The sequence below is a fragment of the Nannobrachium achirus genome (genome assembly GCF_963921795.1).
Source record: "Nannobrachium achirus genome assembly, chromosome: 7".
NCBI classification, from domain to species: domain Eukaryota; kingdom Metazoa; phylum Chordata; class Actinopteri; order Myctophiformes; family Myctophidae; genus Nannobrachium; species Nannobrachium achirus.
In genome coordinates this window covers 10487756-10502855 of record NC_137816.1, presented here as the reverse complement: position 1 = coordinate 10502855, position 15100 = coordinate 10487756, and the positions used below count along the sequence as shown (strand labels likewise).

Below are 15100 nucleotides of genomic sequence, written 5' to 3'. Positions count from 1 at the left end.
ACTGGAAGACAACTGGCTGAATACTTCAGTTCTTTTTGCAGCACTCTTCATGAGTGGACAAATCTATCTAGTTAACTCTAGGCCTAGGGCATTAGCTTATATTCATTTCATACAGCATATTTACCTTTTAGACTGCTGAACCATGGACACTTTTTAAAACCGAAATCCTCAATTTATATTGCACTATAAAAATACGACATTTAATTCCGACACAAAATAGAGGTATATGATCGACATTTCAATATAATTTATTTCAGAATATTTTTAATTTCACATTACAGGTTCATGTCATGAATCCATTTAAAGGAAGACATGATCTTTGGGCACATTATGAAAGGCATGACATACACACCAACCATCCTGTCAGAGACAGGCCTACTAAAAAGAGTAGATTGTCTCCCACTAACAGCTACAGTCCTCCAAACTCTGTAATGTGACACATCTGAAAAAAGTGACTCTGAAAAATAGAATCTGATAAATAGTTTAGTATACTGTAAAACAAGGGAGCATGTTTACATACACTTCTATTACTATAACATAAAAGATACAATCCAAAAAGGCAACTAATGAAAAATAATTAATTTTATTCAGTTGCAGTTCCTTGTCCCATTTTTACTGCTCCGTCAACAAGAGAACTGTTTGGAAAATCCTCCAGTACTACGGTAATACAGGGTAACCACAGGGACTTCAACAATATGCTGAATTAACAAAGCTTAAGTGCATGCCATGGACAAACATTCCACAATCAATCTGATGATCATTTGATGTTTCTTCCATTTCAGACATACCGGTAATAATGAAGTAATTTAGCACATTCAGTCCGGAAACTTTTTTCAATTGATTTACTTAAAGATGTATAATTAAGCAGGGTGAAGTAATGTTTGCACACCGTTTACCAAATGCTCATTCCCAACATCCAGCCTGCTCTTTTCCATTTCCAACAAACCGTTGAGTAAATATCCAGAAAACGACCCCAACGGCCCCCAACCATGTGGTGGTTCCGTCAATTACTCTTCTGCCCAGTGTATGCAAGCAGGTTCTAGACACAGCCATGTGTGTGCGCACGCACGTGTGAACACTAGGTTTAGGTCTAGACCAAGTCCTTTCATATACAGTACACAGAGTACTCTCTCTGTGCATGTCCGCAGGGTCCAGACCCAGTCCTCTCTCTGTGTATGTATGCACTGTACTGTCTGTACAGTAGGTTCTAGAGCCGGTAACCAGTCCATTTTCCCATTCACCCAGCACAGAGTTTTCGCCCTCGAGCTGTCCGTTCGCCCAGTGATTGCCCACCAAACTGAGCGGTATGCCCAGCGAACTGAGCAGTGGTTGTAATCTGCATAGATAATAATCCTCTGTACCTAAAGCTGTGTCTTATCCTGGATGTGAATTGTGTGTGAGAACAGGCTTGAGTGGCTCGAGTAGATCATTATATGCCATATGCGTGCGTGTTTGCATCTTATTTGACTAGTTGATAAATGGTTATCAACCCACAAATGAAAATTCTATGAAATGTGAAAGAGAAACAATGTAATTCACCACTTTGATGAATGGTAATATGCACCACTTTGAATGGTAATCCAGATAACAAAAGTAGCAGCCTACAGAGGACAGGCATTGTGAGATTGTATAGACCCATCTGCTATTTTCATACATTTGAACATAGAAGTAGGCCTAGCCTACAGTAGAACAGAGGACAGGTAGTGTGAGTTTGTATATCTTCAAAATTCGAATTATTTTTGTACATTTGAAAACTTGTATTTCTTGCCATTTACAAAGTGCACAAATATAGCGTACATTTAACACACCAAATGAAGGCATTTAAACACATGACTTACATTAGTATGAACACAGAACACACACAAACTTCAATGAATTTGAGCACAACTGCCAGTCTGCACGCTCGAGCATCTCTCTCTCTTTCGTTATGAAATACATTATTAGTTATGGTTTGCGGGCGACCGGACAGCACCTCTGGGCGAAAACCGTGGGAGCTTCGGCTCTTTTCAGGGCGAACGGCCGGGTGGGTGAACGGACTGGTATTCCTAGAGCCAGCTCAGCCCTTTCTCTGTAATCTCGCTATTCTCAAGGACTTCTTCATAAAGCCAGCTTTGTTTAAACTCTGGGCACTTCTCCATCAGCTCAAACAGTCTACAGTACTCGTCTGGATACACATGCCCAATGAGTATGTCCTGTTGCATATCCATCTCTGATAACAGTTTACTGCCGACGCCTGGAGACCATCCACTAGAAGAGGAGACAGCAAGGACAAAGTAGAGAAGAGAGACTGTTATATAGCCTGTATCTGAAAAATATGTTTTACAGAGAGTCACAAAATGAGACGTTTAAAACAGTGTCGCCATTTAATAAGAGTAAAATGTTTAGACTAGAGGCTATAGATGGTAAAGCTGCACAGAAGTTTTCATACAACTTGTATGTTGGCGGCCCCAAGTGGCAGCAAGAGGTAACGGATTGACTTGCTTCACTGGTCATACCAGACCACTGAAACCCATTGTGGTGAAAGTACAGCATTTTAACCAGGGACTGATTATTTTTGAGCGGTGGTCACAACGCTCCTATACGTGGCCGTGTGTGTGGGTCTGTCTGTCTGTCTGTCTCCGTGTCTGTCTGTCTGTCTGTAGCCTGCAGTAACCTTTTCTGACCACACATGTTAAGGGAGGGGCGCTGTTGCACACACACACACACACACACACACACACACACACACACACACACACACACACACACACACACACACACACACACACACACACACACACACACACACACACACACACACACACACACACACACACACACACACACACACACACACACACACACGATTTTTATTTTTATTGTTTAACACCTCTTGTTTTGCTTAAATATGTTGCATAATGTAGCAGTCGTCTCAAAAAGCAGCACATATTGGTAATGCAAATTACACGGCTGTCAAAACACTGAAGTTTAGGTGGGTGCAAAGGAACCTCAGCGACTAATGTTATGTTAATTCATAGTTCATACTCATTAATGTAGTGTCAAGAAAAGCAGTCACACACTTGTAGCCTCAATGGGTAAGTTATTAATTATCAATAATTATGGTATATACTGGGCTATGGTGGCACAGGGGTAAAGTTCCTATCCGCACTGCTTCTGGCTTGGCCGAGCTTGCAGGAGGGTGGGTAGGGAAAACTTAATTCGTACAGGCTAGGAGGGGTGCACACACACTAAATCCTCCCATTGGGGGGATCCTCCCTGTCAGGTGAGCCAGTAGGGATCAATTACAGTGACAACACACAAGTGTATGGGGAATTTATGAATTGGCATAACAACTAAATTGGAAGAAAAGGGGGGTGATTTTTTTATACCGTTCAAGAGAGTGAAATAATTCATGTTCTAATTATATGTTTCACATTCACAACCAAAATTGTAGGCCGCCCTGAACACTGAGTTTGTCTTGATATTAGCATTGATACTATTCAAATTATGACTAAATAAGGCAATGGATATGTGATAAAGTAATTATCACCTGGTGTTTGTTATTGGCCAGCATATGAGACCAAGCCATATAGGTATATTGTATAATAACAATAATAATTTGATTTTGTAAATTATTATCTTACTTTAGTTTGTCGATGAGCTTAGCTTTCCTCTTGGCCAGACACTGTTTGACCATGACGAGCAGAGTGTTGGCATTGGAGGGAGTCAAACCGGAGGAGAACAGATCAGCTTTTGGACGCAGATGAACCAGACACATGTGATCGTTAGGGAGCTGGGAGAAGGAGATGAGAGACAGGATGTTAAATATGCTGTTCGGTTTTACACATACTGTATATGTTTATACAGTGATTGATTTCTCCCTTACTTTCGTGCCTTTCCCTCTCATTAGCGTCAAACTCTTTTTGGAGGTCACAAACGACTCCCAGGGCTCCTGGATAAAAACATAACAGGTCAAGTATTAACATAAATTGTAAATATTAACACATGTAGTTGGTTAACACATAGGATGCCCAGGATTATTCAACATTTAATCAGCAGGTACCCATGGCAACCCGCCATTTTAGCGTCTTTTGAAGGGCTGGCAAAAAAGTAGTCAGAGTAAATGTAATGCGAGTATGTCCTGTTTATTTTCACAATAGTATTTTCTTTCAGTCAGGACAGTTTTCTAACAACCGTGGGCCACAGTGCTTTTGTAACGGCCGCCGGCCGGTAGAGAAGGCCGCGTTTTAAACATGAAGGTGATTTAAAAGTTAGATTAGGGGAAAAATGACTATTTGTGCAGCAGCGTTACACTGATGTGAATGGGGGAGACAGGACTTCCCGGTCACGTGATCTCGCGCTGCATTTCGGGAAATGGTGTGTTTTTCGTCACCGCGGTAGCTTTGTACAGTAGCTACAGATTAATATAGTCCAACTGTACAACGCGTCAAACGCGTCAATGGGCACAGGGAGACATCAAAAGAGTTTGGCATGGACCTCCTATGAGTTAATTAAGGAACTGTTAAAATAATAATTATAATAATATTATATATATATATATATATATATATATATATATATATATATATATATATATATATACCAGTAAGACTCCCTAATCGGGAGATAAGCGACCGTTGGTCGCTTATCTCCACAAATATCACAACCTCCACCTCTCACGTCATACGGGTAGCCATAGTTACACCTGGAATGTTGAATCTCCATATATGGAGATAACCTACGCATCACACAAAGTCTGACCTCACCAGCCCATACTTGGGCATGGACGACTTATATCTCCATATACGGAGATGGCCATATATGGAGATACGATGACATCACAGAGTCCACAGCTGATGATGTGGCGTGATGTCATACAATAAACAAACAAGCCCTATATACTGATGCGATACGATGACATCACAGAGTCCACAGCTGATGATGTGGCTAGGTAAAATGCAGTCCTTTAACCATTTAAGAACACATGTTGCTGTTTGGGAGGGGCTTACAGTACATGTACAGTATGTAGCAACATATTTGTTTTGTAGGCTAATTTCTGATTTAGCCCTATTCTATAGGTTAGGCCTAAATGGGTTAAAACTCTTTGCTTTACAGGTAATTTTAACATATCATTACTAAAAACATCTTTACATCATAATATTAAGTCTTTACATTACTGGTCATCTAATTAAGCACTTTGCAGCATCAAACCCCATTTTTCTTCAACAGTTACCTTGTGTAGTAACTCGATGTCCCAGGCCATCTGGCAGAGGACACTGAAGGCTCTGTATTGGAACATATCTCCTGGCCTTGCCATCATTTTCTGTTAGAATAATTATTCATGGTGTTAATAAATATGTAGAGAAAACATTAATGAGACACACAAACACTAGCAGACTAATGAATGGACCGTCAAAAAGAAAAACAAAGACAGGTCAATGGACAGAGAAGGCGTGATAGCTAGTCCCCGGTTCAATAACATACAGGGCGTGCAAGCACGCGGACACAGAATTGTTTCTGCTCCCATGTTAATGAATGTAGCCTTTCTCACTGGCTGTGCACAAATGCAGATTTTTTTTCTGCTACAGGCAGTAAAACAAGGCAGTGAACAGTTGCGCACAAACCTCCCTGCACAATAATGTGTGCGTCGTGCGAGAGCCGCTTTTTTGGGGTGGGTTCCAGCATTCCCCCCCCAATCTTGCACTTTGTAAATCATACTGCATAGGAGCATCTGATGCAAATAAATGCCTAGATTGTAATTGTAAATTGACAGATGAATGGATAGACAGACACAAGGATGGACAATGGCATATAGTTCTCACCAGATATTCAGACTCGCTCATGAAGAGGAAGAGTTCTATTCTTCCGTATCTGTTGACGGATACTCGCTGAAACAGAGAGTATACCATCTTCAACAGCGTGGCTCGTTCCTTAATCTGTGGCAGTATTCCCACCACCTTCACTAGGATGTCTGAATGCACACGCACGCGCACGCACACACACACACACACACACACACACACACATAAAACTCCTGTTTTCTAAATGTGTATTTTTTTTAAGTGACGTAACTACAAAGTCTCTTTAATTTCTTATTCCAGCACAATTTCTAATTTGTATCCACTTGTGGGACTGTCTGCCTCCAGTTTGTTGGAGGTTCAGTTTGTTACTCTGTGTGTATTTGTGTGTTTGCGCATGTGTTCTCTCTGTCTCACCATCAGTCCAGTTGGCTTCTGATATCCCCAGGTCAGTAAAGAGTTTATCAGAGGTCATGGCAGGAGGTTTCATGTCTCCACCACAGATGGAATCCAATTTAAAATAATCACAGTGGACCACTTCTAACTGGCCATCAAGACGACTCTCCAACTCCTGAACAAGATACAGACACATACATTTATAAGTCATTATTACCAATACTGAACCACACACACATTCCTATCATCACAACACACATGCATACAGTATATCACAACATACTGGTTGGGTTACTGGGTCACCCAGGTTAGGTGTATTTCCTCATCACCCAGGGTGATTGGTAGGAATAAGCTGTTCCATTAGGCAAGTCAATGCTAACAACCCTTGTCTTGATGTGTATTGCTGCCATGTATTTGTGTTATGCCTACTGCACAACTGCAGGTTAGGTGTATTTATGGTCGTGATGCTCATGGATTTGTTGCTGCCAATTGATCGTAACTCAGTACAGGTAACCTAATCGTGTGCACAAATATTATGATATCTGTGTAGGTTAGGTGTATGATGTGATCTTACCTAGTAGTTGAGGTGTACTACTGTGATCCTTACCTGTAGGTAAGGTAGGTAACCCTTGACACCTTCGAGAGCCACCAGTCTCTGAGCTCCAGCATTCAGCAATGTTCGAGTTAACACTCCTGGTCCTAAGAAACAAAACACCATAGGGCACATTTAATGCAGGAGGGAAATAAGCACTGATATCCCATCACTCCACTTGCCATTTGTGCGCATGGAACTACCAAACGCGATGACAATGTCTATGACATAACTTGAGAAAGATGTTTGATATATTTCAACAAGTCTAATAGGTGACTTTTTATAACTGTTTGCATTGCTCATACAGCTGACTAGGACCCTAAACTCCTAAATTGTACCAAATTGCAAATATACTTTTTTAACACTTGCATTATATCCATGTTATAATAACCATAATCATACTGTCCAATACATCATATTAGAACTATAATCATGCAATAACAATAACCATTATTTAACTAACCATAGCTTGTGTTTAATTAGGTCAAATAGCTTATAAGCCACAAACACACACAGACCTGGATTGCATTCGAAGATGGTCGTTTTGGGATTGTCCAGATCAGGACCTAGGTGTTGTGTTACCAGCTGGGCCAGTGCTGGATCCACTATGTAGTGTCTGACGGTCTTACCACTCTTAACCTGAGGAACATTCCCCTCTCCTGTCATGAGATTCAACTCATACCTGCTTAATGGACGACTCTGACCCACAAACAACACGCACGCACGCACGCACATACACACACCCCATTACATTAATATCCCTGAAGACAATATTACTCAATCGGAAATGTCAAAGAATGTCTAGCCAGTCGGAAAAGATGAATGTTACCTCTATCAGTACAGCCACAGTACATTGATATATGGTCACCCAAGGACGAGAATGCGGAATAGTGGTATAATATATACTACAGACTCAATGTGTAAACAAAGTTAAAAAGAAAACTGACCTGTAAGGCCGACAGGTTTCTCTGTGTCGGTGTTGATGAAGGAGAAGTCCTCTCAGCCCGAGGTGTTTGCGAGGGGGTGCCAGGTGGGGACCGACTGGGCCCTGAAGAGAGAGCTTCCAGGCTGTAGGCTCTTCTCTGGGGCATAAGGACACAGGGTCCAGAGGGTCCTTTAGTAGCCAACACTCCTCGGACACAGGGTCTACTGCTGTGTGTGTGGCAGCAGACAGAGCGCATTGCCAACACCGCCAGTCTACACATCGGAGTGGACATGATGAGAATGGATGGATGGACGGACTGTGAGGGAAGGGTGGTCAGAGCCTGGAGAGGAGAGAGAGGCATAAAGGAATGGCAATTCATTGACATAATACAAAGTAAGACCATTATAAAACAAACACTACTCAAAGGGACTGGTTGTCCTAGACTAGAACCTGTCGCAGTGGTGTCCGGTAAACTGAGACATCAACCCTGATGACTCGGACTAATCGATCTGAGGATGTAGAGATATATGGGTTGTAAAGCCATAGCTAGTACAGAAAGTTTGGAGCCTCTTGGGTGAGAACTGCTATTCTGGAACTCGGAGGTTCAATGCGAATGTGGACTGGAGGATGTGTGTCTTGGAGATATGCATATATAAGCTCAAGGGTTAATGGTCACACATTATATACTTGGCTGTGAGCCTGTGACATCTGATGTCACGATAAGTCAGCTATGTCCATATATGGAGTTTAACATTAGCCTGATGTCAGTCAGCACTAGATGTCCTCGCCGGCTCCATATATGGAATTATAGATCATCCCATGTCCAAATATAGTAGAGTTGTAAGGTCAGACTTAGTAAGATGTGATGGCCATCTCCAATAAATGGAGTACCAACATTCAATGAGTAACTGGCGACGTATCAACTGCCCGTATAATTTGGAGATGACAGACATATGAAAGTATTGGCATTACAATTAAAATATACGGTGCCTAAAGTACCAAAAGTAAATGTACAAAATGTTTGAAAATGGCAGATCTACAACCTATTTTCAAATATCCTAGGTATAAAATAGGACTAAAGGGGTTAATGAATGTTATATACCGGGTAATCTGCAAAGTAACTAGTAACTCAAGTTTTCAAATAAATGTAGTGGAGTAAAAAGAACAATATTTGGATCCGAGATATAGTGGAGTAGAGTAGAAGTAAAAGTATTGGAAATTGGAAATTCTCAAGTAAAGTACAGCAACCTCAAAATTGTACTTACGTACAGTACTTAAGTAAATGTACTGAGTTTACACCGTCCACTGCTTCCAAGTAGTTACATGTTGCAAGACAAATCATTGGTGTGGTTTGGGCTAACAGCAAAAACTGAATGTTCTGCGTGCGCATGCAGTTTTAACAAATAGAACGGATCAAAACACTAATTTCCAGTGAAAACAAATGACTCGCATATACATGTGTTCTGTTTTTAAGCGAATTAAAGTTACTTTTCTGTTTTGGTAAATATTATGTAGCTTCTAGGCGGCTAGCTGCTAAAGCTAACATTACATCACGACTAGCCTGACACATAAAAGTATACGTTCGTGTTTTAATCACAGTGGCAAAACTGACTGACCTTTATTTGAAACTCCTCTTATTTGTCCCTAGCCGACGCCAGCAGTCACGCAGGTGTGTGTTTAGACATGGATAATAATATAGTCTGACATTGAACACGCAGCATGTTGACCCTCCGCACGGCAGTTGACTTGATGCAGACCGTGCTGCAACGTTGCCAGGTTTTGCGAATTTGGGAGAGAGATAAGCGACCAGGTCTAGGAAAACAAACAGGTCAGGTGGGCACCAAGTGTGGTAACCTGGACAACTGTGCACTATAGGGACACGTGGGCACCTGGACAACGGGCACCAAAACCATCAGGGCACTAGGGACATGTGGGCACCTGGACAACTGGGCAATAGGGACATGTGGGCACATCTCTTACCCTAACCATAACCTTAACCTCTATGGAAGTGTTGCTACTCCGACAATAAGAAGTCACTGTCGGAGTGGCGACATGTCGTCGGAATGGAGAGAGCCCCCCACTAGGGACATGTGGGTACCTGGACAATTGGGCACTAGGGTAGGGAGGGACTACTAAAGAGACATGTGGGGGACAGGACACATCGTCCAGATGTCCAGTCATCCCAAAAATATGGTGCCCACTGCCTAGATGTCCCTATAGTGCCCACGCCACCTGACTTGTATTAAAAGAAACAACCATATGAACACTTTAAAGTGTTTTGAAAAAACGAATTGCATTGCGACAGACTCTGCTTTTTACAAAAACATGTTGGAGAAAAAAGTGATCAATTTAAACTATTTTTAAAACTTTAACAACACACATCTGGTACGGAGGTGACGTGACGGGGAGGGCCTGTTTTCAGATGGGGATACACCAAGCCCCCAGAACCCAGGGCTAGATTTGAAGCAACCCCGATGGTGGCCAAAGTTGGAACTGCAGCCTAAACCCGCATTTTGGTCCCGCCCCCTCCACTCCTTCCTGTGAGCGGAGAGCAGCGTGACGTCATTTGTGGTCTCGAATAGTGGCCAATTTCCCCCAGAATGCACCTGGATTAGCTACATGCTAGCACGTAGCCGTTGCTTCAAAACGCCACTGAGCACTTGCATTGAAATGATAGTGGGGGCGGGGCTCGTCCGCTCTCTATTTTATATATACTCTATGGGATACACGGACATAATACTACTGTATTATTAATGGGGGGGTTCTTGACATGGAAATGTTTGAGAACCACTGGTTTAAACAACATTAGGAAACAAAACCAAATAAGCACTTTAAGCAACGTACATTACGAAAACAAACAAGCCCAAATGCACTTATAATAAGCAGACATGGCAACACTGCTCCGCTCGTTTTGCTGGCGCACGTGGATGTCGTCATTGTTTACCCTACAAACGACATGTGATGGACACCTTCGACACCCAATCAACGTCGACAGCGTCATTCATGAGCAACGACTAGACTACGACTAGACTGGATGCTACTAATCTAGCGAAATGGTCTCAGTTTTATAATAACATTAAGCAATCTGTATAAAAAGTACATCTGAACAGCCTCCATTTGCCACAAGCCCCTCAAACATAGTATACTACTGGCCTCAAGATATAATGGCGCCTTTAAGAATACCATAGCCCTGAAACGTAACTGTCAGTCTGTCATATCATGACAGTTATGGATCCACCTCAACCTGGAGTTGGGCAGTTTAGCCAATTTGCCACGTTAGTCTACACAAACGTTCAGTTTTCAAAAACAAAGTGCTTACTGAAGGCTCACGTATGTCACAATATGGTACGCTCAAGCAGAACTACCAGTATCTTCTGTATTGTATAATAAGAAGTATTTTAATCCGATTGGTCGCCATTTTGTAAAAAAAAGATTTGATGTATCAGCGTGCAGTACACCTCTCAACCGATGGGGTCGCGTGAGAAAAATCCGAGAAAATGACGGCCGATCGGATTAAAACGATTATTATTAAACAATACCGAAAGATAAGGGCAATTCTGCTTGAGCATACTATATTGCAACATCCGTGAGCCTTTAGTAAGCACTTTATTTCTGAAGTCTGGACGTTTGTGTAGACGTACGTGGCAAATTAGCTAAACTGCTCAACTGCAGGTTGAAGTCGATCCATAACAGTGTCATGATATGACAGTTATAAATTCGCAGCTAATGCTACGGAAGCTACCGAGCTGTCATTATTAGACTCCATGCGCAGCTGTGTCAACGGTCTCTAATCTGCTGTCATTGTGTGGTGTGTTGGTCCCTACAGACAGACAGTACACTCCTTTATCTCTTATCATTTTTTGGTCCTGGTTCACTCACACACTGCAATCTGCAGGACAAACTCCTCTCTGTTACTGCTCAAACTCCTGTCTGGCGCATATAGCTTGCTGTTATAATGGCGAGTGTTGAAACGTCAACCAGCAGACCGTATCACATCGTTGTTTTCGGAGCCTCCGGTTTCACGGGACAATTCGTGGTCGAGGAGGTCGCTCGAACCGCGGCCGAGGGTCCGAAGGGCGGCCTGACGTGGGCCGTGGCCGGCAGGAGCAAGCAGAAGCTGGAAAAAGTTCTGGATCAGGCTGCTGCAGCCTTGGGTAGGCTAGCCTATTCATTCTAGATGCTTTGCATTGGTGGTGGAAAAAGTACTCACATGTTTGCAGTGGTGGAAAAAGTACTGTACGTTTTGTGGCTATATCACCTAAGTACAAGTATCAATACTGCAATGTACAAATACAAGTAAAAGTCTGGAATTCAAAACATCGTACAAATGTACCAAACGTAAAGGTACTCATAGGCCTATGTACGCTGGCTGAACGTACCATTTCACTAGTTTTGAAATGTATAAAATGTATAAATCTCTTTGAAAATAGCAGATCTACAAGCTATTCTGCTATTTTCAAATGGTCAAAATGTATAGAGAGCTGAAGTGGTTAATGTATGTTTTGTAATAATCAAAATCTCTAAAGTAACTAGTAACTAAACATTTTAAATAATTGTAGTGGTGTAAATGCACAATATTTGCCTCTGAAATGTAGTGGAGTAAAAGTCAAAGTATTGGAAATTGAAGTAGCCTACAGTAGCCTACTTGAATAAATGTACTTACACCACTGATGCACCACAATACGTTGATGATTTAATACATTTTAATCCAGACAGCCAGAGCAGCATATAATAGTGTAATTTCAAGTTGAACCTATATAGATAATCCAGCTATTAATAAAACCAGAACTGTCAGTAAGGGGGGCTTGCACACAGAACAAAAAAGGAGTTCAAAATAGTGTTAGGATTTAAAAAACGTTACAGTATTTGAGATCTTTATACTGGGCTGTAGAGTACAAAAGTTTTAGACAATGGCTTCATGCGTGGTCAATCAAGCCCTGTATCACCAACCAGGCAGGTACAGTAGGTACATTTAACCTAGTGACCTAGCCTACTTTACATAGTGACTCAATATGCAGTTCTCACTTTGTACTGAGGAAAAACCAACATGTACTGAAACTTTTGGTTCAGCCCTGTTGGTCCTAATAAAGAACTCTAGCCGCAAATTGCAACAATAGATTTTTGAATGTTGAATCTAGGGTTGCAATACACCTCCCATTGGCAGCCAATGCATCCAACAATATTTTGCTATTTGATTGTATTAAACGACATCAAACTCACCAACATTGCGGCTATATGGAAAGCTTGAATTATCCTCTTTCTATCTGCAAAGTGTTGAAAGAGGATAATTCAAGCTTTCCATTCAGCTGCAATGTTGGCGAATTTGATGTTGTTTAATATAATCAGATAGAAAAAAAACTGTTTGTATGCATTGGCTGCCAATGGGAGATATCGCAACTCTAGATTCAACATCGATTATAGATTAAATCTAGTGTTGCAATTTGCAGCTAAAAGAACTACTGGTTCTAGAACTCCTTCTTCATGCAAGTAATTTCCCTGTCTATTGCACCAGAGAAGAAGACAAATAAAGGGCAGAGTTTTTTTCCCTTCTTTTTTTAAGGCACTGCTCAACCCTTGCAAACCATAATGGTTACTTAAGTGGACAATGACATGAGGAGGACTTTGACCATCTGCACAGACAGAATCTCCGAGTACACATTATGAGCTAACTCCTATGAACAGAAATAAATTCAGAAATGTGTCACTGTGCAATTTGGATCAATACAAAAGTCAGAATTGCGTCGTAAATTAAAGCGGGTGTAAGTGTTATTCCTTTGTTAAGAGTTAAATTGCTCTATATTCCAATCCCGTCATTGGTACTGTTTGTTATAACAGCCTGGGGTTACTATTCATCTAGCCTCGGAAACCCAGGCATTTTATTTTGGCGATAGGAACTATTCATCCAATCAGAACTAGAGAGAGAACTCAGGATACAGGATAGACAAGTGAAATTAAAGTGACGAAACAAAGAAATGAAGCAGGCAAACTCTGTTAAATTGAAGCTGATAGGCGCTTATCACATACTACATAGGCTCTGATGCCTGACAGCGTGTCACGGGTTCGAGTCCCGATCCCAACGACCTTTGCTGCGTGTAACTCCCTATCACTCTCCCAATTTACTGTCAGTCTACTGTCCTATCAATAAAGGTACAGTATAAAAGCCCCCCCCCCCCCCCCCCCCCCCAAAAGTGATGAAATTGTTGATTATTTTATTTTTATTACGTTTATTAAAGAGCTGGGGAGACCCCTGTTACTGAACAAAGCCTCTATCGCAATTATTACTTATATAGAGCTTTAAAATCCTACCAAGTTGGCCATACCACCCATGCCCAAAATGAGATTTTCAGGCTTTTATGTGGCCCTCCGGTCACTGTGCTGCCCTCACAGGCTTACACCTACGTTGCACTGCTGATCCGACCGATATGTCTGAGTCATAGTGTCTCGGGCTATGCCAGAGTACCTGTTGTACCCAGTCTGACTGTGCCTTTTGTTTTTTTTTAAGATTTATTTTTGGGGGCTTTTTATGCCTTTATTGTTTACAACCAGGTTATTGTAGATTAAAGGCCATTAGGTTAGGGTGGTTGGTTCTACAGGATGCCAGTATAGGTAGTTTAAGGCCAGAATAGGGTGGTTAAATGTGATATCAGACTGTATATTGTGTATATATATATATTTCTTTTAATGTTTTGGCATCCCAATTGTCACGACCCAGTCCTTGGGAAACAGTGGTATAGGCAGTTTGAGGCCAGGTTAGGGAAGTATATCAAGTCTATAGATAGTTGCAGGCAAGGCAGCATTTGTGCTCTCATGTCACTAGGGTTTCCATCCGAGGATTAGATCGTTTTGTTTAGTCCATATCACAAGGGAGAAACAACAGCTGGTGGAACAATACCCCTCATGATGAAAGGACAGCCTATCCAAGTCTTACTAGCTGAATCCATGTTAATAAATAAACAAATGGAAGCCAAGTAGTGGCTCTAACGTTATGGGTTATTGTCCATTCGAACACCCCTCACTCAGATTAGTGTGAAGAACGAGTGACAACACTTTTTACTGGTCAAGCTACAAAAAATCATGCTTACGGAGACTTTAAGTAGCTTATTATGCCATGAGAATATTATTATATTAAAATAATATCTACGAACAGTCTACGAACAGGTTGCAATATATCTTGAGGAGAAAAAAATGATTTGAGTTCCAATCTGGCTTCAGAGAATCCCATTCAACTTACACATGCCTCTATTTGAACGACCAAATCAAACGCGAGGTGGATCTCGGCACAGCTGAAGGCATTTGACACCATAAATCACTATTCTGATCGAGAAATCAAAGGTCTTGACAAGCGCAGCAGTGAGCTGGCTGCAATCCTACCTGGTGGAGAGAGAACAGTGGTGGAGGTGAACGGTACCC

At 41.6% G+C, this 15100-nt stretch overlaps 2 protein-coding genes across 2 annotated transcripts in view; one reads left to right on the top strand and one right to left on the bottom strand.

Moving 5' to 3' along the window:
* Positions 1 to 564: 564 nt before the first annotated feature.
* tfb2m (transcription factor B2, mitochondrial) lies at positions 565 to 9446 on the bottom strand. The gene is made up of 10 exons (XM_080729646.1): positions 9307 to 9446; positions 7713 to 8030; positions 7284 to 7464; positions 6781 to 6872; positions 6195 to 6348; positions 5802 to 5950; positions 5213 to 5302; positions 3866 to 3931; positions 3624 to 3772; positions 565 to 2247 (listed from the first exon to the last, which is right to left on the bottom strand). Exons 2-10 carry the CDS (start codon positions 7980 to 7982, stop codon positions 2046 to 2048), a joined length of 1353 nt encoding a protein of 450 aa, XP_080585772.1. The 5' UTR covers positions 7983 to 8030; positions 9307 to 9446; the 3' UTR covers positions 565 to 2045.
* Positions 9447 to 11479: 2033 nt separating this feature from the next.
* Positions 11480 to 15100, top strand: part of LOC308288366 (saccharopine dehydrogenase-like oxidoreductase) — a 10875-nt gene continuing 7254 nt past the window's right edge. Inside the window, exon 1 of the mRNA XM_080729785.1 lies at positions 11480 to 11844. Within this exon, the coding sequence (XP_080585911.1) occupies positions 11646 to 11844 (199 nt within the window). The 5' untranslated portion in view covers positions 11480 to 11645. The remainder of the gene's footprint in view (positions 11845 to 15100) is intronic.